At 44.7% G+C, this 26,943-nt stretch overlaps 1 protein-coding gene across 3 annotated transcripts; it reads left to right on the top strand.

Annotated features, from left to right (window-relative positions):
* Positions 1-52: 52 nt before the first annotated feature.
* Positions 53-21,986, top strand: ENKUR (enkurin, TRPC channel interacting protein). 3 transcript variants are annotated; one of them, XM_054016721.1, is made up of 6 exons: positions 53-171; positions 650-744; positions 4,124-4,269; positions 7,985-8,214; positions 19,062-19,208; positions 21,308-21,966. In XM_054016721.1, exons 2-6 carry the CDS (start codon positions 668-670, stop codon positions 21,479-21,481), a joined length of 774 nt encoding a protein of 257 aa, XP_053872696.1. In that variant the 5' UTR covers positions 53-171; positions 650-667; the 3' UTR covers positions 21,482-21,966. The 3 variants fall into 3 exon arrangements, with proteins under 3 accessions (XP_053872696.1, XP_053872695.1, XP_053872697.1); XM_054016720.1 differs by lacking the exon at positions 53-171 and having other exon boundaries at positions 635-744; positions 21,308-21,986; XM_054016722.1 differs by lacking the exon at positions 53-171 and having other exon boundaries at positions 663-752; positions 21,308-21,965.
* Positions 21,987-26,943: the final 4,957 nt, after the last annotated feature.

Genomic DNA, 26,943 nt, shown 5'->3' with positions numbered 1-26,943 from the left:
CCGCCCCCTAAGTTGCTAGCGGGCTCAGAGAGAAGGAAATGAGGTCACAAATAGCCCCTCCCCTCCACACAGGCGTTACTAAGCAATAGTTTCCCATAGCAACTGAAGAGACAACAGTGGGCAAATCCCTAGTAGCATCATCTTCTCTGAACCGGGACCAAGCGGAGCAAGGTGAGGGAAGGAGGGAGCCAAGGGGACGGGTGGGGGTAGGGTGACCAGATGTCCCGATTTTATAGGGACAGTCCCGATTTTGGGGTCTTTTTCTTATATAGGCTCCTATTACTCCCTACCCCCAGTCCCTATTTTTCATACTTGCTGTCTGGTCACCCTAGGTGGGGGGGAGCGAGGGGTGATGGGGATAGGAGGGGAATGAGGGGGAATAGCGTGCTGGAGAGGAGGAGGAATGAAGAGAGGGAGATGGTGTGGGAGAGGGTCGTAGGAGAGAAAGGAGGGGGCAGGGGAAGAGAAGGGCTGAAAAGAATGAGTGGTGGAAGAGAAAAGGGGGGGAGTACCGGGGGGGGGATGGAAAAACAAGATGGAGAAAGGGAGGCAGATAAAGAGGGATTGAGAAAATGACAAAGAAAAAAGAGAGGGAACAAACATGGGAGATTCCTCAACAGTGCATACAATATAAATGCATTATCCCTAGGGCCCCATCAGGCCAAGGATGACAGCGCTGTGCGCCCAAGAGAGCATATATAATCTCCTACCGCGGGTGGAGGAGAAGCCTATCAAACTACCAAGGTACGAGGGTAAGAAAGAATCAGTTTGTTCTGTGACTTTGTCTAATACACTCCAGTTTTTATTGTTTCACATGGGGAATTGATATGGCGAAGCTGTAAATATATACCCAAACAACACACTTGCTATGGCTTGTTACTAACCATTATATTATTATATAAAAACAAACCAAATTTAATACAACCTTTTGCGCACTCCTTTTATAAAATAAATTGAAATGTTAATGAGTTAACAGGACAAAGATGTCCAGACTTTACCCAACTAAGGGGTCCACATTGCTAATTTGTCACATTCCTGGGTTCTGCGCCATTTATATATGAAAAATGGAGCATGTTGCAGGCCTGTTCATCTTTTCATTATTTAATGTACACCAGCAATGCTCTTGGCATTATACAAAATAGAGAGGAAGGTGTTTCCTGCCCTGAGGAGCTTTTAATTTAAATTCTGTTGCATTGCTACCCTCAATAGCCCATTGTCTGAGTCCTCCATAACTGAAAAATTATTTCCTTCACTTTGTCTTGTAAATTACACAAAATATTTAGCACATTAAAAGGGACTTGTCTGATTCACATTTGGGAAGGAAGAGGGGGAAATCCAGTGACATGATATAAGAATAGTCAAGGAGAGAAGCTATCCTAAGACCCTTGTCCTCATACATGTCAAAAGCTCTATATTTTTTTTTTGTTCTCCAGTTTTTAAATTGTATGAGAAGGAAGCTCTATCTCCTACCCAGAGGTCAGAGACAATAACCTCAATTTCTGGACCTCAGTAGCTTAGCTTGCATGATTGAAGAAGGAAAGCAGATTCTTAAATGAAAAACCCAACGATTCTGAAAAATCCTTTAATCAACTTAGGGAAATGCTAGGCATTTCTTATTTATGTGATCAGAACCATAGGGAACCACTACAGGAAGGAAATGGAAATTCACCTTAATGCTAATAGCATTCTCTCTCTCTCTCTCTCTCTCTCTCTCTCTGGTTTTACAAGCTCTGAGCCATGGTAGTTGCAACCTGTTCTGTCCATTCACTTTTATTCATGATCTGGTTGTACCTAGAAAACAGCTGTACAGTATTCCACAATAAGTCACACAAAGTATTTTTCAGACAAAACAAAATAGTACAATACAGTACTATTTATGTGAAATCTCTTGAATCCCAATCTCCCTGTTAACTTGAAGGTGATTCCCTGTCTTTTAGATCACCCGCATCTAAAGACTGTAATAAAAAGAAATGATCTGTCTGGCACTTGCAACACCTTTACTTCTGTGCACATTTTCGTTAATGCTGCTACCATGACTCTCATTCAGCTGAACCTGTTTAACCAAAGTAATTCCTTCTGTTCTTTTTTTGATTAACTAGGTTGTACTATACATATTGTCTTTTTTTGCCTTTACCATACTTGAAAATGCGTCACATATTGTTGGGTAACAGCTTAGGGTTTAGCCATTTGAGAGGACTGCACAGTTTGTTCTATGACTTTGATACATTCCAGTTTTAATCTCAATGTTATTATTATGTATTATTATTAACAAAAAACAATTTTTGGGTACTACAATTTGATACCACAAGGGATCCATATCTTGACAACAGATAGATGTGCCCATAAATCCACGTGTCTTTTGTTGTTATTATTGTTCCTTTCAGGTTTTTGTCACACAAGTAATCACCCCTTTGAACAAAGTAAGTTAGGGTGCCATTCTCAAGGAGAACAACCTTATTGCATTACAGATATCATGTCCAGAATTATGGACATATAGTGTATAAATGCTTCCATGCCTGGGCTCTTAGACCTAAATCTGCACTCACTGATGCCAGTGACAAAATTGCCATTGATTTCAGTCATTCAGGATCAGCCCTATGCCTTATAAGAAGTATATGATATTGCAACATAGAACTTGCTGTACTGGCTCCAACCAATGGTCCTTTTAGGCCTGGTCTACCCTGGGGGGAACGGGGGCAGGCGGGGAATCGACCTAAGATACGCAACTTCAGCTACGAGAATAGTGTAGCTGAAGTCGACGTATCTTAGGTCGACTTACCTCGCATCCTCACGGCGCAGGGTCGACTGCCACTGCTCCCCCGTCGACTCCGCCTCTCGCCGCGGTGGAGTACAGGAGTCAACAGCAGAGCAATCAGGGATCGATTTATCGTGTCTACACTAGATGTGATAAATCGATTCCTGATAGATCGATCACTACCCGCTGATCCAGCGGGTAGTGTAGACGAACCCTAAGTCTAGACTCTGACATTAGCCAGTGCCAGATGCTTCAAATGAAGGTGAAAGAAACCCTGCAGCCAGGGGACAATTATGAAATAACACACCCATAGGAGAAGTTTTTATACAACCCCCATCAATAAGTGGTTAACATATGTTCTGAAGCATGAGGCTGTGTATACCTTTATAATATAATTCTATCTTATCTAATGTAACTATAGATGCTGTCATAGTCAATATAAATTTCGAATCCATTTTTGAAAAATAGTAAGTTTTTGGCCTCAATATAAGTGATTGCAATATAATCTAAAAACATTTGTACAGTGCCTAGCACAGTGGGGTTCTGGTCTATGACTATTGCCCCTAGGTGCTACAGCAGTACCAATAATAATAATTATTAATAATAATAACAACTAATAATGTGGTTCTTTGCTCTGTCCATTGGCAGAAGCTGCCTCTTTTGGAGGAATGCTACATAAAGTATGTATTGTATATTGTGGCTTGCTCTCTCCTTATACTGTATATGCTCAACTCTGGAAAGTCCCATGAATGTAGTTGAAGTCTTCATTCAGAAACCCTGTATGCATATTTTGAATGATCTTTGAACAAAGTATAATGAAGTTGATGTGCTAATCCTGCTGGATTGAAGACCCACAAGAAAATGTCATTTTAAGATGCAGATGATTTAAAAAGAAGACCAAGCAATGTGTGTAATGCAAAAGTATGCTTTAATCTCATAAAAATTTTGCTATAATGTCTTACTTTTTGTATGCAGTACCCAAAGCATTTTTTGTGGAGCCACGACATTTATTTGAATAAAGCAGCAGACTAACACGGCTACCCCTCTGATACTTGACATTTATTTGAATATTAGCTATAGACAAAGACTGCAATACATATATTTATACCCCGATATAACGCGACCCGATATAACACAAATTCGGATATAACGCGGTAAAGCAGTGCTCTGGGGGCGGGGGGGCTGCGCACTCCAGCGTATCAAAGCAAGTTCGATATAACGCAGTTTCATCTATAACGCGGTAAGATTTTTTGGCTCCTGAGGACAGCGTTATATCGGGGTAGAGGTGTGTGTATATATATATATATAATATATAAAAAATACTTTCTGACTTTTAACTACTTTCTGGTTATTTTTTCAACATTAAAGATATATATCAACATTTAGACCATCTGTGAAACATGAAATAGAAGAAAATAGAGCTCCATGGAAAACTATGGGACCAGCAAAAATTGAAGTACCATCTCCAAAAAACTTTCTTCAGAAACATTCAAAGGAACCAAAGCTACCAGACAGTATGTTTTTGGCATAAATATGTGAAAAGTAACATATGTTTCTTGTATTTTTAGGATTTGTATCAGTATTGAAAATGAACCCATTAACCTAAAATCTAGTCATATTTTTAAAGTTTAAACTAGTTCTATATGCTATGACTGCCTTTGTGTTCTCGCCAGTATTTGTGGTTTAATAATCATTGTTCTGGGGTTTTTTTTTAATGCTTTTTCTCCCTTCTTTTGCTATGTAAAAGTAGGGGCGGCTCCAGGCACCAGCGCAGCAAGTGCGTGCCTGGGGCGGCAAGCCGCAGGGGGCGGCATGCCAGTCACCATGAGGGCGGCAGTCAGGCAGCCTTTGGCGGCATGCCTGCGGGAGGTCCGCCGGTCCCGCGGCTTCGGGGGCAATGAAATCTGGTCTTTCGTGTACTTTTACCTTTATGCTATAAAGTAGAGGTTCTCAAACTGTGGTCCAAGAGCTCCATTCAGGTGGTCTGCGGATAGTTACCTCTAAGGTGCATGCCTGGGTGGCTGCACACAGGAGAATGAAGGGCGGGGGAGAGAGGGAGAGACCTCCCTCCTTCCCAGCCCCAGCTCGGGGGCTGCTGTGGTGTGGGAGAGAGGGCACATCCAACACATTAGAAAGGTTAGACTACTGATATTAAAATATGAGTTGTGTGCTTTTATTTGTAGAACAAACAAACATTAATTATTACTAAGGTTTTTTTTATATAACGCTTTTATCCAACGTGCTTTACAATAGTTAGCTAACAGTACAAACAACATTTGGAAAGATCATTAAGTGGTCCGCCGAGACCCTCAGCAATTTTCAACTGGTCCGCGGAAAAAAAAGTTTGAGAACCACTGCTATACAGGTTTCACGGGTGAAAACAGCATTTCTCAAACAGGAGGTCCTGATCCAAAAGGGAGTTATGGGGGTTTGCAAGGTTATTGTAGGGGGGTCCTGGTACTTCCACCTTTACTTCTGCAATGCCTTCAGAGCTAGGTGGCTGGAGAGTGGCAGCTGCTGGCCAGGCACCCAGCTCTGAAGGCAGCACGGCGCTAGCAGCAGCACAGACGTAAAGGTGGCAATACCAGGCCTTGCTATCCTTACTTCTGCACTGCTGCCTTCAGAGCTGGGCAGCTGAGGAGTGGCGGCTGCTGGCCGAGGGCCCAGCCCTGAAGGCAGCAGCACAGAAGTCAGGATTGCAATACCATACCATGCCATCCTGACTTCTGCACTGCTCTTGGCAGTAGTGTTCAGAGCTGGGCTCCTGCCAGCAGCTGCTGCTTTCCGGCTGCCCAGCTCTGAAGGCAGTGCCTCCAGCAGCAGCAGAGCAGGAGTAAGGGTGGCAATACCAAAACCTAACCTTGTAACCCCCTGCCCAACACCCTTGTTGGTCAAAACCCCTATAGTTACAACACCGTGAACTTTCAGATTTAAATATGGGAAATTATGGAATTTATAATTTTTTTAATCCTATGACCACGAAATTGACCAAAATGAACCGTGAATTTGGTAGGGCCCCAATTATTACCATCTCTTATTAGTATGGCCTGAATAGCTGATACTTAGAAGGTCACATCCTCTCTTACACTATCAGAAGTAGAGCAAGTAGCTTTCGCTATGAACCTCAGGGATGTTTTAAACGTAGACAAATGCAGGTAGCTACATGACCCTCCTGGCTTACGTTTATGTAATTTACGTTTCTTGTAACCTTCCGCTCCCAGTAAATCCTTCATTGGTTCCCAGGCCTATACCTCTGAAGTAAAGGGGTGTGAACTCTCCCACCGTTTAGATTTTTTGTTTCTTTTGTGCTACCCCTTGTTTAGGTTGGCAAATTTTCATTTTATTGGATTCAGTCTGGAAGTTCTTTGTTTTTTTGGCTGATGTTCTTTGGAGGTCCCAGATCCTTCCTTTCCCTTATTTAAAAAAGGAAAGAAACCTTACTACACCTCTACCCCGATATAACGCGACCCGATATAACACGAATTCGGATATAACGTGGTAAAACAGTGCTCTGGGGGGGGGCGGGGCTGCGCACTCTGGTGAATCAAAGCAAGTTCGATATAACGCGGTTTCACCTATAACGGGGTAAGATTTTTTGGCTCCCGAGGACAGCGTTATATCGAGGTAGAGGTGTAGTTGTTTATTTAATATGGATTGATATTTTCATCATTGTCGGATGCAGTGTGTATTACTGAATTTTTTAGTAGAAAGAACATCCCTCAAGCTATGTACACTGTGAAAGTGAGAATCCTAGATGATGGTGTCTTTAAAGAAGGAGAAATCACTTACATTGTAATTCTGCTTCTTTACTGATATAATCTCCCAGGATTTTTACCTGTATGGATGTACTTGAATGTTTCATCTTTTTGCTCAAAAAAGGAATGACAGTTGAGTGCTTCACTCTGTTGCACCACTCGTGCTGCTGGAGAAGAGTGTTCCACCCCTTGGCGTTGGTGGATGGGTGTGATAAGGGTGCAACCCTCAAAAACTCCTTAGTTTTGAGAGTTCCCAGTCAGTCTCCATCTAAATGTTTGAGTCCCAAGAGTGAGAATCCTGTGTAATGATCAATTCAAAGAAACAGAATTACAAAGAAAGTATGTACCATATGTGCTGTAGTGCCTAAACGTAATATGTCAAGAATTGAAGGTACAGTATTACAAATAAAACAGCTGCTCTCTTGAATAACAGTACCTCCCAACAGTTTTACAAAAGCTGCTTTTACTGTTAGCCTTTTACCACATAATCCATTGTACAGAAACATACTTTTATTCATTCTCAAACTCTGGTCTGTGGCCCACTAATGGCCCACTGAACACTTACTGGTGGCTCACAGAGAGTTGGTTGATTATTTGGTACTGCATCTTCTCCTTGCTTCCAGCTGCCTCTGTAGTTGTAAAAGCAGCTGAAAACAAAGAGGATGAGCCATCGCTACAGCTTTCACTAGTGGGCTGCTGTCACACAAGAGGAGGAAAGGAAACAGAAGCTACCTTCAGTGAGTGAAGCTCCCAGTAGGACTAGAACTGCCAGCGGTCTTTCCGTGAGAGAGGGATTGAGACAACTTGACAGTGTGTTCAGGGGAGAAGGAAGCCAAAAGCGTGAGCAGAATGCATAGGGAGAGAGGAGGATCAGGCAAGCATTTGCTTGGGTTTAGGAGCAGATAGAGGAACAGAGCAGATAGGAAGGCAGATGAAATGAAGAGCAAAATGAGACCATTTGAGTAACTTATTTAAAAAAAGACAAAATGTATTAAAGAGAGCTAAAATACGTAAGTATAAACATTTTATTTTTCTCTTCCATGTAAAGTAATAAAGTAATGCACATGTTTAATTTTATAAAATATTATACACAATTTAAAAATATTTCTTTGATGATGGTAAAACATAAGTTAAGTAGTATAATTCTCCTACAGCTAGCAGAAAACATATGGATCAAGTCTTATACGATAGTACTTTTAAATGGATTTTACAGTGTAAAACCTACTCAGAAGCCATGTAGATTTTCTGTAGGTTTTTGGTCCAACGAACTTTAAGTAGTTTTTCATTACAGTAGTTCCCCAAGCCATTCTTATGTTGTTAACCTAGTTGATTTTCATTTCAGAATAATTCTGTACATTTTTTTCTTTCAGTTTTAGTTGTTTCTCCCACTTGAGATGCCTGAGAATGCTAACATTAAAAAATTACTTACTACTTTATACTAGCTACAAGGATGTTCATATGCTTAATTCCACAGGAAAAAGAGATGAAGGAAGAAAGAGGTTACTAACAATACCATCAGTGCCACACGTGACAGATCACCCACTTATGGGAATTCAAAGTAAAAAGAATTTCATAAATACAAATGCAGCAGATGTTATCATGGGAGTGGCTAAGAAGCCTCAACCTATTTGTGTTGACACAAGACAAGGAAACAAATATCTCCTTGAAACTTCAGGACTTGTCCCAAAATACATTAATAAAAAGGTATGTTTCGTTAAATTATAGGGTGAGTTATATTTGGGTTGCCTAACACTTTTCATTTTAAAAGATGCATCTGACTTTTTCTGAGAATTTCTAATACTCCATTGTTTGCAGCAGACATTTGAAATTCATCAGGGAGAAAGCCCTACGCCCAGAGAAGTGCCTTTTCTTTTCACCATGAAATTTTGTTCAGGTTTGGATCAGATATTTGAATATTCTCATTCCCCTTCTCTTGTATTGTCAACAAACTTTTGGCACCACTGGAATAAAAGACATGACGCTGACTTGGGCTCATGAGGCTTGGGCAGTAGAACTAAAAATTGCTGTGTAGACGTTCGGGCTTCTGGCTTGTCCTGAGCCCAAAAGTCTGCACAGCAATTTTACAGCCCTGCAGCCCGAGTCAGCTGACCCAGCCCAGCTGTGGGTGTTTAATTGCTGTGTAGACGTATCCTTAATCTCTCCATTCAATTGCAGAAAGCCTGGAATCCCTGAGATCCCCCAGCCCTGGGGCAGACCTCATGGTGGTGCTGCCCCAGAGCTACAAACCCTTGAAGCCCAGACTCCCCAGGAGCCCACTTGGCAAGCTGGCAGGGAAACAAGCAGGTTTCCATGTGTTTTTGTGAAACATTTTGGGATCCATAGATTGGCATTTTCCAAGTAAACTGTTTTGTTAGGAAATTTCCAACAAATTCTAGTCACAAGCTCCCTAAGGGAAGAATTGCAGAGGCTGAACTCAGTCGGGCCTGCTGAGTAATTGTGGGAGATACACAACGGGCTGTAACTCCAGGATCCTGGTCTAAAAGTGGGAGAATCGTGGGGCTCCACCCCAGGACAAAAAGAGGGCACAGAGTTTCAGTTAGTTCTGTAACTGTGATACATCAAATCTGGCATTTTCTAACCGTTGAATGCATGACCCTGAAAAGTGCATAACACTCTTTTAACATAGTTTTCTTTTGGAGGGGGTTGTATGTAATATTATTAATGACAGGGTTGAGATTTTAAATTATTTACAGTAAAATGGACATTGCTGTACATACTACCAAGAGCCATATTTTTACAAGGACTATCACCTAATAGCTGACAACATATCTTCCAATATGGTCCAAATTCAAAAATAATACAATGAAAATTCCATTTCTAGTGAAGGAGAAATGAAAATCCTAAACTTTTTCAGTGTATTGCAGTGCACATTGAAACTCCTTTATTGTGAAACTCCATTTGCAAGGCCACATCCTTGTGCAGCCTCCATTGGGCTCCAAAGCAGCTAAAAAAATATTAGTCCTGTTTCTCCAGAATTTTGCACCTTGACTAGTCATTTACAACTGTGTAGTGAGGGTATAAAGTGCTATCAAAACAGAAAGCCAAGACTGCAGAGGAGTAAATGGCTGGCTACTCAAAGTGCAAGTCAGTGAAAAATCAGGCCCTACATGATGACTGTGCAGGAGGAAAAGACAAGCATCAGACACTACACAGAGGGATTGTGATGGGGTGTATAAACCCCTCACTGACAGGAAAGGGGTCTGGGAGAGTCTATGTACTAAGGTAGCTCTGACCCTCCAGCCCTGCCAATCATGAATGGTAGGGAGAAGGGCTTTAAAAGGAGGACGCTGCAGTCTGCAAGGGAGAAAGAAGGGAATAAGTAGAATATCTCCTGAAACAGGAAGAGGAGCCCTTATGCTTAGAGCCCTGCATGGATACAAAAATGTGGATCCACATCCGCCAGAATCAACCCGCGATCCACTAGCTGTCTTTTATGTGTATCCGCACCTGCAACAGCAAGCCGTGTCACAAGGGTAGTAGGGTGGGGGGAGGGTGCAGAGATGAGTGAGTGGGGGGGACGGGGTCTTGCAGGAAAGAGGGGGTGCAAGGGCAGGATTAGGGGTAAGGTGCAGCGCAAGGGTGGGGTCTCAACGAGAAGGGGCGGTGTGGGAGCAGAGGTTGGGGGGAAGAAGCGTCACACTGCATGTTGCTCCTGGGGGCTCGCAAGTAACTGCACACGCCATGGCAGCAGCAGTACGTGTTGCATCACAGCAGGGCAGAGGGGTGGGGCGCCAGGGCCCCGCCTGCTCCAATCCCTGCAGCTGTGGGCAGGCCCCACTGCCCAGGAGCTGGCAGGTTGGGAGCACGGCCAGTGCTTCTGAGGCAGGCCAGGCCATGGTGGGGATGTTGGTGCTGCCCCAGGGGCCTGAGCTGCTGGACAGGAAGCAGCATGGCGAGCAGCTGATGGAGAGCCCCAACTCCGGCCTGCCGCCAAGCCCCAGCAACTGGCTGGTGGCTGCCAGCCCCGAGCGTGCTGCGCCCCCCAGCCTGCCTGAGCCAGACGCCACTGGCCAGGCACCGCCCGTGAGTAGAACCCCACACAGTTGTATCTGCATCCAATCCACTATCCACAAAAAATGGTCCGCATCCACGGATGCAGATATGAAGCGGATATCCACGGATTTGCAGGGCTCTGCTTATTTTGAGGGGGTGGTTCCTGGCTCTATGAGGAGTGCAGCAAACCCAGGGGTAAGCCTGATAGGGAGAGACTGCCTTGGCTACTGCCATGGACATTTTTGCTTTTTATTGATCCCAGTAGGGGCTTATTTTGTCAAAGTAAGCAGGCCCACAATGCCAGGGCCCACTGCAATGCCCAACAGACTATGGCCTGTACTGGACCAACCCCGTGGTGGTAACTAGGTATGATGAGGTCCCCAGCCTGGCTAGGGAAGCACCCCGGAGAGACTTTTTACAAGTGGTGAAGAATGCAGGCAGGCTGACCAAAAAAACAAAGTGGGGCAGGGGCGGTGTTTAGGGTTACCATATTTAGTGCCTCCGAAAGGAGGACACTTTAAAGAGGCTCCAGCCCCGCCCCCAGCCCCGCCCCAACCCCTCCCCCTCCCCAAAGTCTCCGCCCCCTCCCCTGCTACCCGCGAACATTTGAGTCGCGGGAAGCCTGAAGCAGGTAAGGGAGGGTGTGGGGGGAGGAGGCGCGGCCCACCCCCGGCCCCCGGCACCGCAGGTCCTCAGCCCGGCCCCTGAGCCCCCGGCCCGGCACCGCCGGCCGAGCCCCCCGAGCCCCCGGCCCGGCCCGGCCCGTCACCGGGCCCCCCCGAGCACCGCCGGCCGAGCCCCCGGCCCGGCACCCAGCACCCAAGCCGCCGGCCCGGCACCTGAGCCGCCGGCCGAGCCGCCGGGCCCCCCGAGCTCCCGGCCCGGCCCAGCACCGGGCCCCCCCGAGCACCGCCGGCCGAGCCCCCGGCCCGGCACCCAGCACCCAAGCCGCCGGCCCGGCACCTGAGCCGCCGGCCGAGCCGCCGGGCCCCCCAAGCCCCCGGCCCGGCCCAGCACCGGGTCCCCCCAAGCACCGCCGGCCGAGTCCCTGGCCCGGCCCGGCCCGGCACCGCTGGCCAGGCCCCCCGAGCCCCCGGCCCGGCACCGGGCCCCCCGAGCACCGCCGGCCGAGCCCCCGAGCCCCCGGCCCGGCACCCGAGCCCCCGGCCCGGCCCGGCACCGCCGGCCGGGCCCCCCGAGCTCCCGGCCCGGCCCGGCACCGGGCCCCCCGAGCACCGCTGGCCGAGCCCCCGGCCCGGCACCCGGCACCCGAGCCGCTGGCCCGGCACCGCATGTCCGATTTTCCCGGACATGTCCGGCTTTTTGGGATTTCCCCCCGGACGGGGATTTGGAGCCCAAAAAGCTGGACATGTCCGGGAAAATCCGGACGTATGGTAACCCTAGCGGTGTTTAAGGTTGAGATGTACCTGGCCAATACAACCTTGTAATGGATCTGGAATGGCTATTAAAATGGGTCACAGATTCAGCAGCAGCAGGCCACCCTACAGCAGCAGCAGCAGCTGCTGCAGGTTGGAGCCCAGCAATAACAACAGCTTGTGCAACAGCAGCAACAGATGATAAGGGAATTAGCCATGTGCCAACAGGAACAACAGAACTTGGTGCAACAGATGCTGTCAGTACTTTAGTCCCAAGGAACAACTGGGGCTTCGGAGGCCCCCCCACCAAATGTCCCCCCATCAGATGCCCAGTGAAGCTGGCTAAGATGGGCCCTGCCAATGACCCCAAGGTGTTTATCGCTACTTTTGAGTGGGTGACATCTGCTGTGAGGTGGCCCCCAGAGCACTGGGTCATACTATTGGTGCCCCAGCTGTGGGGACCTGCTCAAGCCACATACTGCAAACTTGATTTGGGAGCAACCCGGGACTATACAAGGGTCATTTAGATATCTCAGAGGAGACCCACCTGGCAGTGTTTCTGGTAGAGAGAGGTACCTGCCAGATGCATGCCCTCGGGTAATAGTTCAGAAGTTAAAAAGACCACTGCTGGTGGTGGCTGAGGCCAGAGTCCCAGACAGGGGAACAGGTGCTGGAGCTCACTCTCCAGGAAAAATGGCCTGGGTGTTCAGGCATAGGCATGAGACCTTGAGACAGTGGGCTTTATGGAGAACAATCTAACTGTTGATAATCCTACTGAGACGCATGAGGGCTGGTCATTGGGCGACAGAAGACAGCAACACGCGGCGAAAGGCCTGTTTCACCTTCACAAGGACCCTGGTTTCCAGAAAGAAGGCTGGGACTCCATGTCAAGATGACAAGCAAGGGCAACAGCCTGAGAGGGAACACCTCTTCATCAGCCCTATCATCACTACACAGTAAGGATCATATCAAGACCCAAGAGAATTCAGACCAACAGGAGAGCCTCCCACAGTGCCGCCCTCCAGTGTCCACACCATCAGTTGGGAAGTGTTTCTCCTATGGACAGGTGGGTCATTTCTGCAAAGATTACTCTTACATAGAGTGTGACTATGGGCAAGTATGGACTGCAGACACTAAGGCACACAAGAAAAAGCCCCACTGAAGAAGTGGTCCTACTGTGGGTAGAGGGAAATGAAGTGATAGGACTAGTAGATTCAAGGTGTGGCCAGACTCCCCTTACCACAGACCCTGTATGCTCAGCAATCCAGAAGCATCCTCAATTTCTTATAGGAGTCATGGGAAAGCCAAGAACCGCAGGCAGAAAATTTGGTGCAATATGTCCTCCAGCTGTGTGAGCTGCTTAAAAGGTTGGAGACCTTCCCTTGTGAAAACTTACAGAAAGCCCAATGATGTGAGGAGGCCGCCTACAACCAAGGAGTGGGGCTACACATGTTCTAGCCAGGCAACTGAGTAGTCCTACTGTTGTCCAATTTGAATCCAAGTTATTAGGCCAATGGCAGGGGCCTTTCAAGGTACTGCATCAGGTAGATCCCTAGATTATGAGATATGGCACCCCAGGAAAAGGATAGAAACTCAGTCTATCATGTCAGTTTACTGAAGGCCTGGCATGATAGGGAGGCCCTTTTAATCACTCCTCTTACCACAGACCCTGAGCTGGGTGCCAAGATCCCAACAATGGGAAGGACCAGTTCTGTTGAGAAGGGGGAGACCCTCAGGGCATATCAAAAGACTCATCTGGACCTGCTGATACAAGCATTCCCCCAGGCATTTTCAGTCCTACCAGGACATACCATCACATTCAGATGGAACTTGAATGGATGGTAAGAGAGACTGTTTGACCGTTACCCAGGAGGATGTGGGACACCATCAAGACTGAACTCCAAACTATGTTCGACTTGGGCACGGTGGAGGAGTCACACAGTGAGTAGCGAAGCCCCTTAGTTCTCATCCCAAAACCCAATGGTATGATGAGATTTTGCATTGATTTCCATAAAGTCAGTGCAGTTTTCAAGTTTGATGCATGCCCCAGGCAGAGGCACCAATTTTATGATATGCCGGGGGGTGCTAGACCCCAGCCCCAACCCCTCTTTGCCCCATCTTCCAAACCCCCACCCCACCCTGCCTCTTCCCGCCCCTGCTCCACTTCTTCCTACCCCGTTCCACCCCCTCTCCTGAGCATGCCCTGCCCCTGCTCCTCCCCTCCCCCCAGTGCCTCTTGCATTCCACTGGACAGCTGATCGTGGCACTCAGGAGGCGCTGGGAGGGAGGGGGAGGAGCTGATCTGCAGGGCTGCTGGTGGATGCTGAGTACCTGCTATTTTTTGGAGCACCCACGGAATTGGCGCCTATGGTCCCATCCCTAGGCTAGATAAGCTACTGGAACCTCTTGGGGCAGCAAGGTACATATATACACTTAATCTTACAAAAGGGTGTGGGGTAGATTCCATGGACTCTAGAGTCCAGAGAGAAAACTGCATTTGCCCACCATTCAGGCTGTACCACTCTTGAACAATGCCATATGGACTATGTGGAGCTGTGGCAACCTTTCAAAGACTAGTGGGCCAGGTCCTCCTCCTATGTGGGTGATAAGCCACTGCTTATGCTGATGAAATAACTATATATAGCCAAGATTGGGACAGCCATCTTGGCCATGTTACCAAAATATTGCAGTCAATCGCCAGCAACAGCCTAACTGCCAACCTGGCTAAGTGCAAGATTGGGAACTCTGATGCCCCCTACTTGGGAATATGGTGGACTCACTTGTGGACAAGGTACAGGCTTTAGCCAGCTATCTGAGACCCATGACCAAGAAGCAAGTTAGACAGTTTCTGGGTTTGGCTGAATATTACAGGCACTTCATGCCAAACTTTGCAACCATCCGGCCCCCCTCACAGACCTGATGAGGGATGCGAAACCACAGAAGATGCAGTGGTTTGATGCTTGCAGTAAGGCCTTACAAGAGAGCTTATGATGCAAACAGATGCTCTTCAACCCAGACTTTTCGAAGGACTTAGATGGACACATCAAATGTGGGGCTTGGGGCAGTATTCACAGGTCATCGATGAAGAGGAACACCTCATACTGTACCTGAGTCAAAAATTATTTCTATGTGAAAAGACATACTCAGAAATCGAAAAGGAAACCTTGGGTATCAAGGGGGCCTTGGATACTTTACATTATTACTTATTAGGGACCTCCTTTTCACTGATTATGGACCATGTACCCTCTGATGGCTGCTCATAAGAAAAGACACAAACACGAGGATCATGCATTGGTACCTAGTTCTACAACTGTACAGATTCCAGATGTCCCACAGAGCAGGAAAGGCTCATACAAACACTAATTTCTTTTCTCAAGGCACAGACATTCCAACTGACAAGGACAGCACATTCACTGCACAACATGAATCCCTGGTGTCATTTTTGAGTGGGAGGGTATGTGAAGGCATGTATAAACCCTACACTAACAGGAAAGGGGTTTGGCCTGCTCTGTGTGCTAAGGTAGCCCTGCCCCTCTGGCCCTGCCAGTCATGCATGTTAGGGAGGAAGGCTGTAAAATGAGGAAGCTGCAGTATGCAAGGGGGGGGAAGCCCTGAGAAGGGAGTGACGAGTGGTTCCTGAAATAGCAGGGGGAACCCTCATGCAGAAACACTCCCAGTGAACCCCAGGGGCAAGCCCAGTAGAGAGAAACTGACTTGGCTACTCAGCCATAAGGACTCCGACAAAGCTGCTGCCCAGGCACCCCTGAAGTGAGGTGGTGCCACAGACATTTTTGCTTTTTATTGACGCCAGGAGGAGCTTGTTTTGTGTTGAATCTGAACTTTTGCTTTTCCCCCACCTGTAAACAAAGTAAGCAAGTCCACAAGGGTGGGGCCCACTGCAAGGGACTAAGAGTCTGTGGCATGTACTGGGCCAATCCCGTGGTGGTAACTGGACATGTTGAGCGGCCCTAGCCTTGCTAGCGAGGTTCCCCAAAGAGATACTTTTTACAAGGACTCTGCACAATGGCATAGAGCATTGGCTCTCAACCTTTCCAGACTACTGTACCCCTTTCAAGAGTCTGATTTGTCTTGCGTATCCCAAGTTTCATATCACTTAAAAACTACTTGCTTACAAAATCAGACATAAAAATACAAGAAGCAGCACACTATTACTGAAAAATTGCTTACTTTCTCACCTTTACCATCTAATTATAAAATAAATCAATTGGAATATAAATATTGTACTTACATTTCAGTGTATAGTATGTAGAGCAGTATGAACAAGTCATTGTATGGAATTTTAGTATGTACTGACTTTGCTAGTGCTTTTTATGTAGCCTGTTGTAAAACTAGGCAAATATATAGATGAGCTGATGTACCCCCTGGAAGACTTCTGTGTACTCCCTGGGAGTACGTGTACTCCTGGTTGAGAACCACTGTCATAGAGATCTTTGCGGTATATCACTGCATCAAACCCCAATCATGGTGGGAGAAGAGTGGCCTGCTACTTCCCCATATCCTGTAGTAACATCCATGTCTTAGCCACTCGGACATGCTTACAAGTCCGTTTTTCAGCTGTGTAACATTTTAGGGTGTAGCAAAGACCTTTTACTCAGCTTTGCTCCATTTCCCAGGGTTTGGTTCTTTACAGTTTTCTGTGTAAATTAATTTTCATTACATTTTCACCAAAAACAAGCTTGAAATTTGCACAACATGCTATCCTGTGGAGTATCAGGGCATGTCTACCCTAAAAAGGTAAGTTGACCTATGTTAGGTCAACTTACAACCACAACAGTAATGGGGAGCCCAGTTGCTGCCTGGAGTCTCCCCGTGGGGAACGTGGCAGCTGCCCCGAGACTCCTGATCCCCACGGGGAGCCCGATGGCTGCACTGAGGCTCCTCGCTCCCCAACAGGAGCTGCTCAGACTCCAGGCCCAGAGCTCCCCTCCAGGAGCCCAGCTGCACTGAGGAGCTGAGAGCCTGAGGGGACAGCTGAGCTCCCAGCGGAGAGGAGCCGGGAGCCTCCAGGCAACACCAGGGCTCCCTGTGGGGAGCAGGGAGCCTCTGGGCAGCAGTCCAGTTGCCAGCAGGGAGTTGGGTGGGCACAGCCCAGCAGGAAGCCTGGGCGGAAGCCAGGCTCTAGCTAGAGCCCCTCACTTGCCTCCAATGACAGCCTGACTTTCTTGTCAATTTCACAGCTTCAGCATGGAGCTGTGAAATTCACAAGAATAACAGCCAACAGCCAATGTAAGTAACACGGTATCCACATGGACACTGCGCACCCTAAGTACACTGACATAGGCCCTACACCTTCATGGAGGTGGAGTTATTATGTTGGTGTAGTAGGGCAGTTACATCAGCAGGAGCAAAGCTGTAGTGTGTTCACTGACCAGATTAGATCAACGTAAGCTGCCTTACATCAACCTAACTCTGTAGTGTAGACCAAGCCTCAGAGTTGACTCACTCTCACATCTCTCCTAGGCCAGCCAGGGAGTATTGCAAAGGCAGTATGCTCAGTCACTGGGGAAACAGTGCTTCATGTTGCTCTGCAGTGACCCTATGCCATTTCAGGAGTGGTGTTGGTAGGCTTCTAATAGAGCCCAAACTTTCCATGCACTGGATGGTCGTTGTGATATGCAGCTTTGGGCCAAAGGCGGTGGGGAGGAGGAAATAAAGCAGAAAAATGTCTGGGATTCTCAGCCTTCAGAGGACCCTGAGCCTCCAGTGTAACAAAAACAGCTAAAATTGAAATAGTCATTGGTTCACTAATTGCAAAATCTCTACAAACTGCAGTTTACATTCCAGAATGGTACTAGTATATGTCTCCTCCTGATACATTTGCTTAGTATCCATACATATCAGCTCACATATAAATCATTGGATCTTTATGAAAGGTAATGTGAACGCTGATTAGGATTAATAATATCCTTATACTCTCATCTGCAAAAGTTGGGTAAGAGTAAAACTACTATACGCTGTCTGTTTTACCTAATCACACACTTTTCCATACAAATGAGCACCTGTTTTATGTCCAAAAGAGGAGCAGCAATCCATCTTCAGATCATAAAACTTGCAATAAATGCAGAATTCCTGTACAGAACAAGATATTGATTTGAAAAACCATACAAAATATCACAAAGAAAATTGTGTTCATTATGTTTGCTTACCCACCAATTTATGCAGAATTTTACATTTGAAACTACACTAATACTTATAACACTTTTGAAAGATCCATTAGAAAGTAAATTTTAGTATGTAAAGCCACATTCCAGTCAAGGGGATTTTTGTCTGTTTTGTACATTACCTCTGGAATTCATAGGAACCTCATGCCCAATAGCTGAGCAAGTGAGCAAATACCGAGGAAGGAGCAAAAAATGTTCCCATCCCTTGCACCACCTATGCAATGGCCAAGCACGGTCACAGTCCCACCCAGCACCCATTGGGTCACAAGCCACCCCAAAGATGGTAGAGAGGAGGTGAGCCCTTGACTGCCTCCTCGAGCAGATTTAGCTGAGTGCAATGAGAAGAGTACAGTGCTCTAAAGGATGATGTAGTGGGTGTGTTCCCCATGTATATCTGGGACCTTCTGAAGGAAGTGTACCTCCTTGAAACACAATCCTGCCCAGAGAAACTGCTATATCACTCCTAATGCAAAACTATGTCTCTCAGACATAACTGAGACATTCTGCAACACATTATATTAATCATTTAGACTTTTTTGTATGGTATATAATGTTATAACAAAAATCTGTACACATGAAAAGCAAAGGAATGTACATTTCAAAGTATGGCATTTGATGTAATGAAAGTATTGATATAAAATTAGTTGCACACTGGTTAACTGGTCTAAAACTGTTCAATAGGCGAGTCTATCAATCTTTAGATATGGAGGTTTCAGTTTTTACTTCCATCTGGTTCTGAGGCCTTATGCATAAAATTGATGAGAGTCATTTTCACAGACTTTGGACGGACTACAGAAGAATCAGGCTTGATGCTTTTCAGAAGATGGCCCTGACATGAATTTTATTGTTCAATAGTAATAAACAATATTCAAAGCTACCTTCGTAAATTTAAAATACCATTACTGATAATATTTATATCGTATTGTTCATTGATTTCTTCTTATAAGTTTCTATAGGTAACTTTTCCTTGACCTTTCAGGATTATGGTCTTACTCCCAAATACGTAATTAAACGAAATGAGGAAGTAAAGAGAGCCCAAGAAGAGTATGATGCCTATGTCAAGGAGACTCTGAGGCAAAAAGCCATGAAACGTCTCTCTGATGAAGAAAGGGAAAGTCTCCTACAGGTATTCATTTTGATTTAGGTTTCTTAGTGGTAAGTACAAAAGACAAATTAGATTTGTATTTCCATATAAGTAACAGGAAAATATACAGTGTATCCAGGTACTATGGTGTACAAGACACAATGTGTTTGGGTTGGCTAGCTTTTCACTAGATGGAGCTCTAGAATAATTATAAGTAGGGCTGGGCAAACAATCTGATCTGACTCTAATTTCACAGGTTTAGGATGCTCTAAAGTTCAATTTTACAGGTATCTCCCATCTGGGGCTTCAGTTCTGGATCCCTTCCCCCATAGCTTCAGTGAAGTCAGTGAAGCTCCAGGCAGCTACAGGGATTCAGCTGCAGGATTAGGGCCTTTTGAGTCTTCGATAAATACAACTTCCTCTTTTTTTCCAAATTCATGACATGCCATGTTTAATGTATAGTGTATTTCATACAACATATATTCCAAAATGTTTTCCAGCGTTAGCTAATACAGTGAAAAGGATTAGATAACAAATAATATCAGAGGGAGAGAGAAATAAAGAGGTATAGGCAAGGGGAAAAAGAGATATTTTCAGCTGAGACTTGAAACAAGGTATGAGGTGGAGAGATACAGACAGGAAGACTGTCAGAGATGTCAGGAGCTGTCAACAAGAAGGCTCTCGCACCAATAATGGCAAAATTGTGTAAAGCAAAAGAGAGAAGGCCACTACTATTTCTCAGTTTGCACCATGGATTGTGAAAGTGGTGAGTCTTTTATTTATAACCTCACAATAATAGTTATTATAGAGGAAGCATGTTCATTGTAACTGCCTATTTATTGGCCCTTTGCAACATTTATTGGGGTGGGGAACCCTACCATCTGGGCTGGAATTTCTCATGCTTATTCTTTTTGTTTGATAACATTCTGTTCTGACATTTTTCAGATATCAGAGTGTGATGAAAGAAGTACTTTTTGCTAGTTAGGAAATTTTCAGATACTTACTTTATTTGGATAACCCAATATTTTCTTTTAAATTCTTTATGATGTCACAATAAATAAATGGAAACAATTAGGGACAAAAATCTGAAATTTCTCTCAATTTCACTTTCTTTGGGTATACTTTTTATGAGAAAAAAAGAGCTTTGAGAATAGATTCAGTATACATTTCTCACAGATTCAGAATTCATAATTTTTTATATAGGACTAGATTGTCAATTTACAATCTAACCTATAAGAAGGATCAACACATTGTTATGCTGCCCCTGGAGCAGCCGTGGAGGGAAATTTTGACTCTTATGTCAAATGTTTTGGACTCCCCACTTCTCCCGGAAGGAAGTAAACTCCGATAGGTCTATACACTGGAATCCGTGTGAAAACTCCCATTGTCTTCAGTGGTGCAGGATCAGATCTGAATTGCACACATTAAAAGGTACCACTAAATGACAAAAAGTAATGACTCTTCTAGGAAGGTTTCAGAAATCTTATATTAATTTTCATGATTAAATACAAAACAGTAAAGAATGCCTCATGTCTGCTGAATTGCTACTAGCTTCATACATATATTTTACTGCCTTTGATTGTAAAGAAAAATAACATTATAAACCAGCAAGTAAACAGGCCCAAATTCAGCCTTTAGATGCACATGCTGCCATAGTCTTTTTTTTTAACTCATTTACAGATTACATTACCTGATTATCATTAAAGATTTCGAAAATAGCCATTACAAATAAAACACAACCATGCACAGATACATGCTACAAGTACACAGATAAAGCAAGTCTTGTAATGCCAAATGTAGTCACTTTAGAATGCCATTTTAAATCTGTAATATATTAACTTTCCATTAAAATGTAAGCATTGCTTGGATCACCCTACCTATTTTAGGACACCAGGCCAAATTCATCCTTGCTGTTACTACATTGACTTTTAAGAGATTAATTAATTGTGCCCACTTATTTGACCCCATTAAATGTTATCCAGATGTTAATCAATTATTTTAACATCTGTTCATTGTTAAGGGAGGTGAGCACATATCACAGGGCAAAATGTTTGTTAATATTGCTAAATACTTTGTATAAATATAGCATTTAAACAAAATAAATTATTCTCATAAGTTTTCTTTTCATATAATGGATTTAGGGTCTGAAAAAGAATTGGGAAGAGGTACATCATGAGTTCCAGGGCCTTTCTGTAGAAATAGACACCTTACCAAAGAAGATCCATAAAGAAAGGCTGGAAGCACAGATGAAACAACTGGAGCATGACATAAATATAATTGAGAAGCACAAAATTATCTACATTGCAAATAAGTAAGAACTGCCTTGCAAAGAATTTTTTTTACCCTGAGAAGAAAATGTAGATGCCTAGAAGAAGGAAATGAAACAAGTCCACCTTATTCAGAGACAGAGAAATAGCAAGTTTATACAAATATAATAGAATTTTAGCAAGTTGTTACATTTAAGGAATTTTTCATCTGTATAATTCACATATTTTTTCAAATAAAATTCTATATTATTTTCATTTTCAATAAAGAAGTACAAGTTTTATTTGTTCTTAAAGTAAATCTCCTTTATCTAGTTTTCCTAGGAATGTTATATAAAAGACTGATAAAAGGCAGTTTTGATATGTTCAAAGCACTTATTTTTTGGCATGGAAATGCTAAGTAATTGAACTAATTCATCTTAGAAGTGAACTTGGTAAACACACTGAGGGTGGAAATGACTTGCATACTAGTTATTAAAGAACTGCTAATAGTGGAAAGCTTTGGATCATTCTGTTTATAAACAATTTCGTTACTATATCATACTTTGCTTTATTTCTTCATTTTTATTACTAAGAACAATTTTCAGTATATTTACAGTGGAGGCCACTAAAAAGTGTAACCTTCCAATAGTAGTGTTACCATAGACAGCAGAGTACACTGTGTTGGGGAATGAATGATTTTATAATCCTGTGATAAATGTATAGCAGGAGGAGTACTTTTTGATTCCTTTCATTATACATATAATGTTAAATTGAAAGTGATGTTACAACACATGGGCATGACTTGGGCATAATGCAATGTTGGCATATTATAAACTACAATTGCATTTTGCATGAAAACTAAAACTTTTGCTTCTCCTTCCTGCTGCTTGTTTCCCACTTTAAAACATAATGCTTTATTTGTGACATCTCAGTCATTTCCATAGTAGCTAGCAATTATGCTGTCAGAGATAAAAACTGACTTCAGGTAGCATCAGGAACCAGAGATCTTGAACCCTGGTCTACAGGACTTTTAGAATATGTCTATACAGCAAAGAAAAACCTGTAACTGATCTGTGCCAGCCAATTTGGGTTTGTGGGGCTGTTTCATTCATTTCAACCATGGGTTTTTCTTTGCTGTGTAGAAATACTAGGCAGCCCTATCTTGCCACCCAGTGACCTGCTAACAACTGCCAGAATAGCAGCTGAACTCAGACAGAGGACTCCTGTCCTGAAATCTGATTGGTGGAACACTAGGGGTCCTGATTGATCCCCAGCTTATATTTTTACCCAAATACAGGAAGTTGTCCATGCAACTGAGTTCTCCCTGCCTATGACTGCTTTCCCTGCAAGACCTGCTCCTGATCTCCTGGTAACTTGACCCTGCCTGACACATGAGTCCTTACCCTCTGGCTTGCTTTGAGCTGACCTCCTGGTATCTGACCCAGACTGACTTTTGCTCCAATCACTAGCTCAGATTTCTCAAGCCCTGGTAATAAGTTTGCAAGGACCACTTAGGCCACAGGCGTGGACCTGATGCCAATAGAATGGACCTGGCTAAATCTTTGGGAGCACTGGACTTGCCTGAGGGGGCTTCCTGCATTCAGGTGGACTGCCAAGTACTGCAGGCCCAAGTTGTCCAGCTGACTTCGGCGAATGAGCTCTCTTGCCAGAGTAAGTCACACAGTTGTGTGCAGAAAATGCCGCACTCCTGACAGACTCATGCAGCCCTGTTACCTGATACAATGGTCAGAATGGTGTGATGGTAATCTCCAGCAATTCCAGGTTTTATAAACCAGTGCCACTTTCTGTTCATGATGCATCCTCAGTGCTATAATACTGATCGTGCAAAGGTGAGCCTGGTCATCAGATTGCTGTCGGTGGAAGCATCAGACTGGGCCTCCCCTTTCTTGGAGTATGACAGCCCAGTATTGTTGAACTGGGAGGTCTTCCCCCAAGCCATGTCAGTATTATTTGGTGATCCACAGCAAATGCAAACGGTGGAGGCTGCCCTAAGGAAGCTCTGACAGGGGCAGTGAACCATTGCCTCCTATGCCGCGCTGTTCCAGCGGTTCACAGCCGTTACAGACTGGAATGCAGCGGCACAGGCATACCAGTTCTGATTGGGGCTGCAAGAAGAAATTAAAGATGAATTAGCCTGGGTACAGATGCCCACAAATCTGGATGCCCTTGTGAATATCACCATCCATGTAGACAATTAGTTATGGGGACAAAGGGAGGCAAAAAATAGGGGTCTTGAAACCCTCCAGTCTAGGTTCTGGTCTCTTCACCACTGCCGCCTGCCGAGCCAGTGTAGGTGGATGTGGGCTGTCAATAGCTCACCCCCATAGAAAAGGAATGACAACTCCAGCATCACCTCCTCTTCTACTGTGGGGAGTCAGATCACTCGATCTCTGGCTACCCCATATGAACTCCAAAAAATCAGGGAAAAAAGCTCCACCATACTTCAGTCTGACTGGAACACATCTAGTGTCCTGCCCAATGGCTCCACACTTGCAGGTGCCAGTCCATTTGTACATAGCTGGGGTGTCCCTGCAAAATCCCATCCTACCAGTCCTCATTGACTCAGGTACAGCTGACTGTTTCATAGATGCAGTGGCAGCCCAGATCCTGCAGATTCCCCTGTAATGCAAGGCCACTCCTGACCTTATAGAGACTATTGACAGTTCCCCTTTGTCTTCTGGCCCAGTAATAAAGGAAACAGTTCCCTTGGCGCCTGTGATTCAGGGACACTGAGAAATGTTACAATTTGGTGTGATCCATTCTCTATACTTTCCCCTGATTCTCAGTATTTCCTGGCTGGCCCTCCACAACCCGCTCATTTGGTGGCAGGTACAGGAAGTTTGTTTCCCATCAGAATTTTGTCAGCAGCACTGTTGGGGAACAGTAGCTCATCCAAACCTCGAGACCCAGATGGGAGTGGCTATCCAGACAGAACCTTGCATTGAAGCCACATCTGAACTCCCCTCAAGATACCAGGTCTATGCCAATGTTTTTGAAAAGAAGAATGTGGAAACCCTATCTCCATGCTGGGACTATCACTGCCTAATAGAGCTGCATCCAGGTGCAAAAATACCATTTGGACAAATGTATCCCATGTCAGAAACGAAGCTGACCATGCTCTGAGAATATCTCCAAGAGAACCTAGCCCAGAGGTTCATCCGCAAGTCGACCTTGGAGGCTGGTGCACAAGTCCTCTTTATCAAAAAGAATGACGGCAGTCTCTGACTCTGTTGATTACCATGCATTGAATCAGATAACTATCAGGAATCATTACCCACTCCTGATTCCTGAGTTGCTGGATTGCATGGGAGTTGCCCATATTCATGACGTTGGACTTCGGGGGAGCAAACAACCTCATGCAAATCAGGGAAAGGGACAAGTGGAAGACTGCCTTCCGAACCTGGTATGGCAACTACAGATATCTCGTAATGCCCTTCGGGTTGACCAACTCCCCAGCCACCTTCCAACATTTTATAAATGATGTGTTCTGCGACATCTTGGCCCAGTAGGTAGTAGTCTACCTAGACAATATGTTGATCTTCTTGTAGCTCAGTGGACTAGTTTGCCTTTCACTGCTACTGTAGCCCAGTGGGCTAGCTTGCCTTTATTATATTTACTGCTTTGCATTATATTCTGCTTTGCATTATATTCAGCAGTAATGCAAGAAACCTACAGGCCTATATCCTGTAAGACATGAGCTTCAGCAAGTTAGCATAAGGCTTGAGGCCTATGAACTTTGAACAGATAAACTTTGCACAGATAAACGGCCCAATGGAAAACCCCAAGTATTTGGGGAGCTGAAGATAGAGTTTAAGGGGAAGTTCGGACCACAGGTACATAATTCAACCACAGAAGTGTCCTGGCAACAAACTGATGTACATAACAGGTACATCTAAGGCTAGCCTGCTTGCTTGCCTATATTATATCGTTTCTTATAAGTTTCTTATTTTCTTATAGGTTTGATTATTTGTTTTATTATAATAGGTTTATAGGTTGATATTACAGTATATTTTGGCTGTAACACAAGGGGCCTGCAGGCCACATCCTGTATGTTGAGCTAAGGCAAAGTTAGCATACATATGTTTGGGACCTTTCACCTAGATAGATGGTGATGAGCTAAAACATAAGGCCCATGTATGGCTGCAACCTTTAACATAGAGGATGCGTTAAAGCAGGTTGGCATAGGGGCTTTCCTCAGTTCATACTCTTTTAAACTTAACAGGTACACCAAAACTTGGAATTTGGAAGGAACTGAAATAACCAGTTAGGACAGAAATAACAAATATGATACCTAGTCACAAGAGGCCATGGTAACAAATTGATATATATGATAAGTTGAGATAATTGATAATACTAACCTATAGGAAAAAGACACTCCAATATTAGTAAGGTGAGGAAATAGAAATAAGGAAAAGGGGAAAAATCCTCCTCTCAGCATAGCGGTGTCAGCGTAACATTATAAAAGTGGCATCCTAGCCTAAGGGTGGTAGGAGAAGGAGATGTAGTCCTTGGGAAGTGCAAGAATGATGGCCACCAGTGATGATGGGGAGGGTGATGAGAAAGATGCTGGCTAACATTTCAGGTTCTTCTACAGGAGATGGTGTGAGTATATGGATGTGCAGATGTACATTCTGTCGTATCTCTATCTGTCTTACAAAGTTGGGGTGTTTGTGACTGTGCTAAATAAACTATATTTGTAAATATAAAAAAGTTCCTATAATGTGAGTGTTGCAACTGTGCACATCAGGGTTCCCAACTATATAATAATTTGAATAATACTGGGCCTGCTCTTGGGGCAAGAACCTGTCAACCCTCAAAGTGATAACGGAATTCTTAAGTAATGTATATAAATAATACATAACCTAAAGATCGGGCAACATTCTCCAGCTACCCTAAACAGCATACCACTCATGTCCAAACAGTCCTGGAATGTTTATTGCAGTGTGGCCTTCACACCAAGCTCGAGAAGTGTGCCTTTGATCAGGCCTCCATGGAGTTCTTGTGCTTTATCTTATCCCCAGAAGGGATCCAGATGGACTCAAGCAAGGTCGAAGATGTCCAAGATTGGCCAGTTTCTCCACACAGAATGCAACATACAATGCTTTCTGGGGTTCGTCAATTTTTATTGATGATTTATCCTGCATTTTTCAAAATAAATCAAGCCCCTCACTGCTCTCCTCCAGAAAAATACCCATTTCCATTGGTCTCCTGAGGCCCAGCATGCACTCAACCAATTGAAACTCACCTCTACTACAGCACCCATATTGGTTCATCCAGATGTCAGATAAGCCTTCATTGTATAAACTGACCCCTCTAGTATGGTGATTGGGGCTGTCATCTCCCAACAACTTGGTCCTGAGCAAGTGTGACACTTGTGCACTTACTACTCAAGGAAGCTCACTCCCACAGAGCTAAACTCCAAAATACTTGATGAAGAACTCCTGATGATAAAAACTGCCTTTGCAGAAAGGTGGCACTACCTGGAGAGCTTGCCACCCACCCAAGATATT

Source organism: Malaclemys terrapin, chromosome 2, assembly GCF_027887155.1.
Source record: "Malaclemys terrapin pileata isolate rMalTer1 chromosome 2, rMalTer1.hap1, whole genome shotgun sequence".
NCBI classification, from domain to species: Eukaryota; Metazoa; Chordata; order Testudines; family Emydidae; genus Malaclemys; species Malaclemys terrapin.
This window is presented reverse-complemented; position numbering and strand designations above follow the sequence as displayed.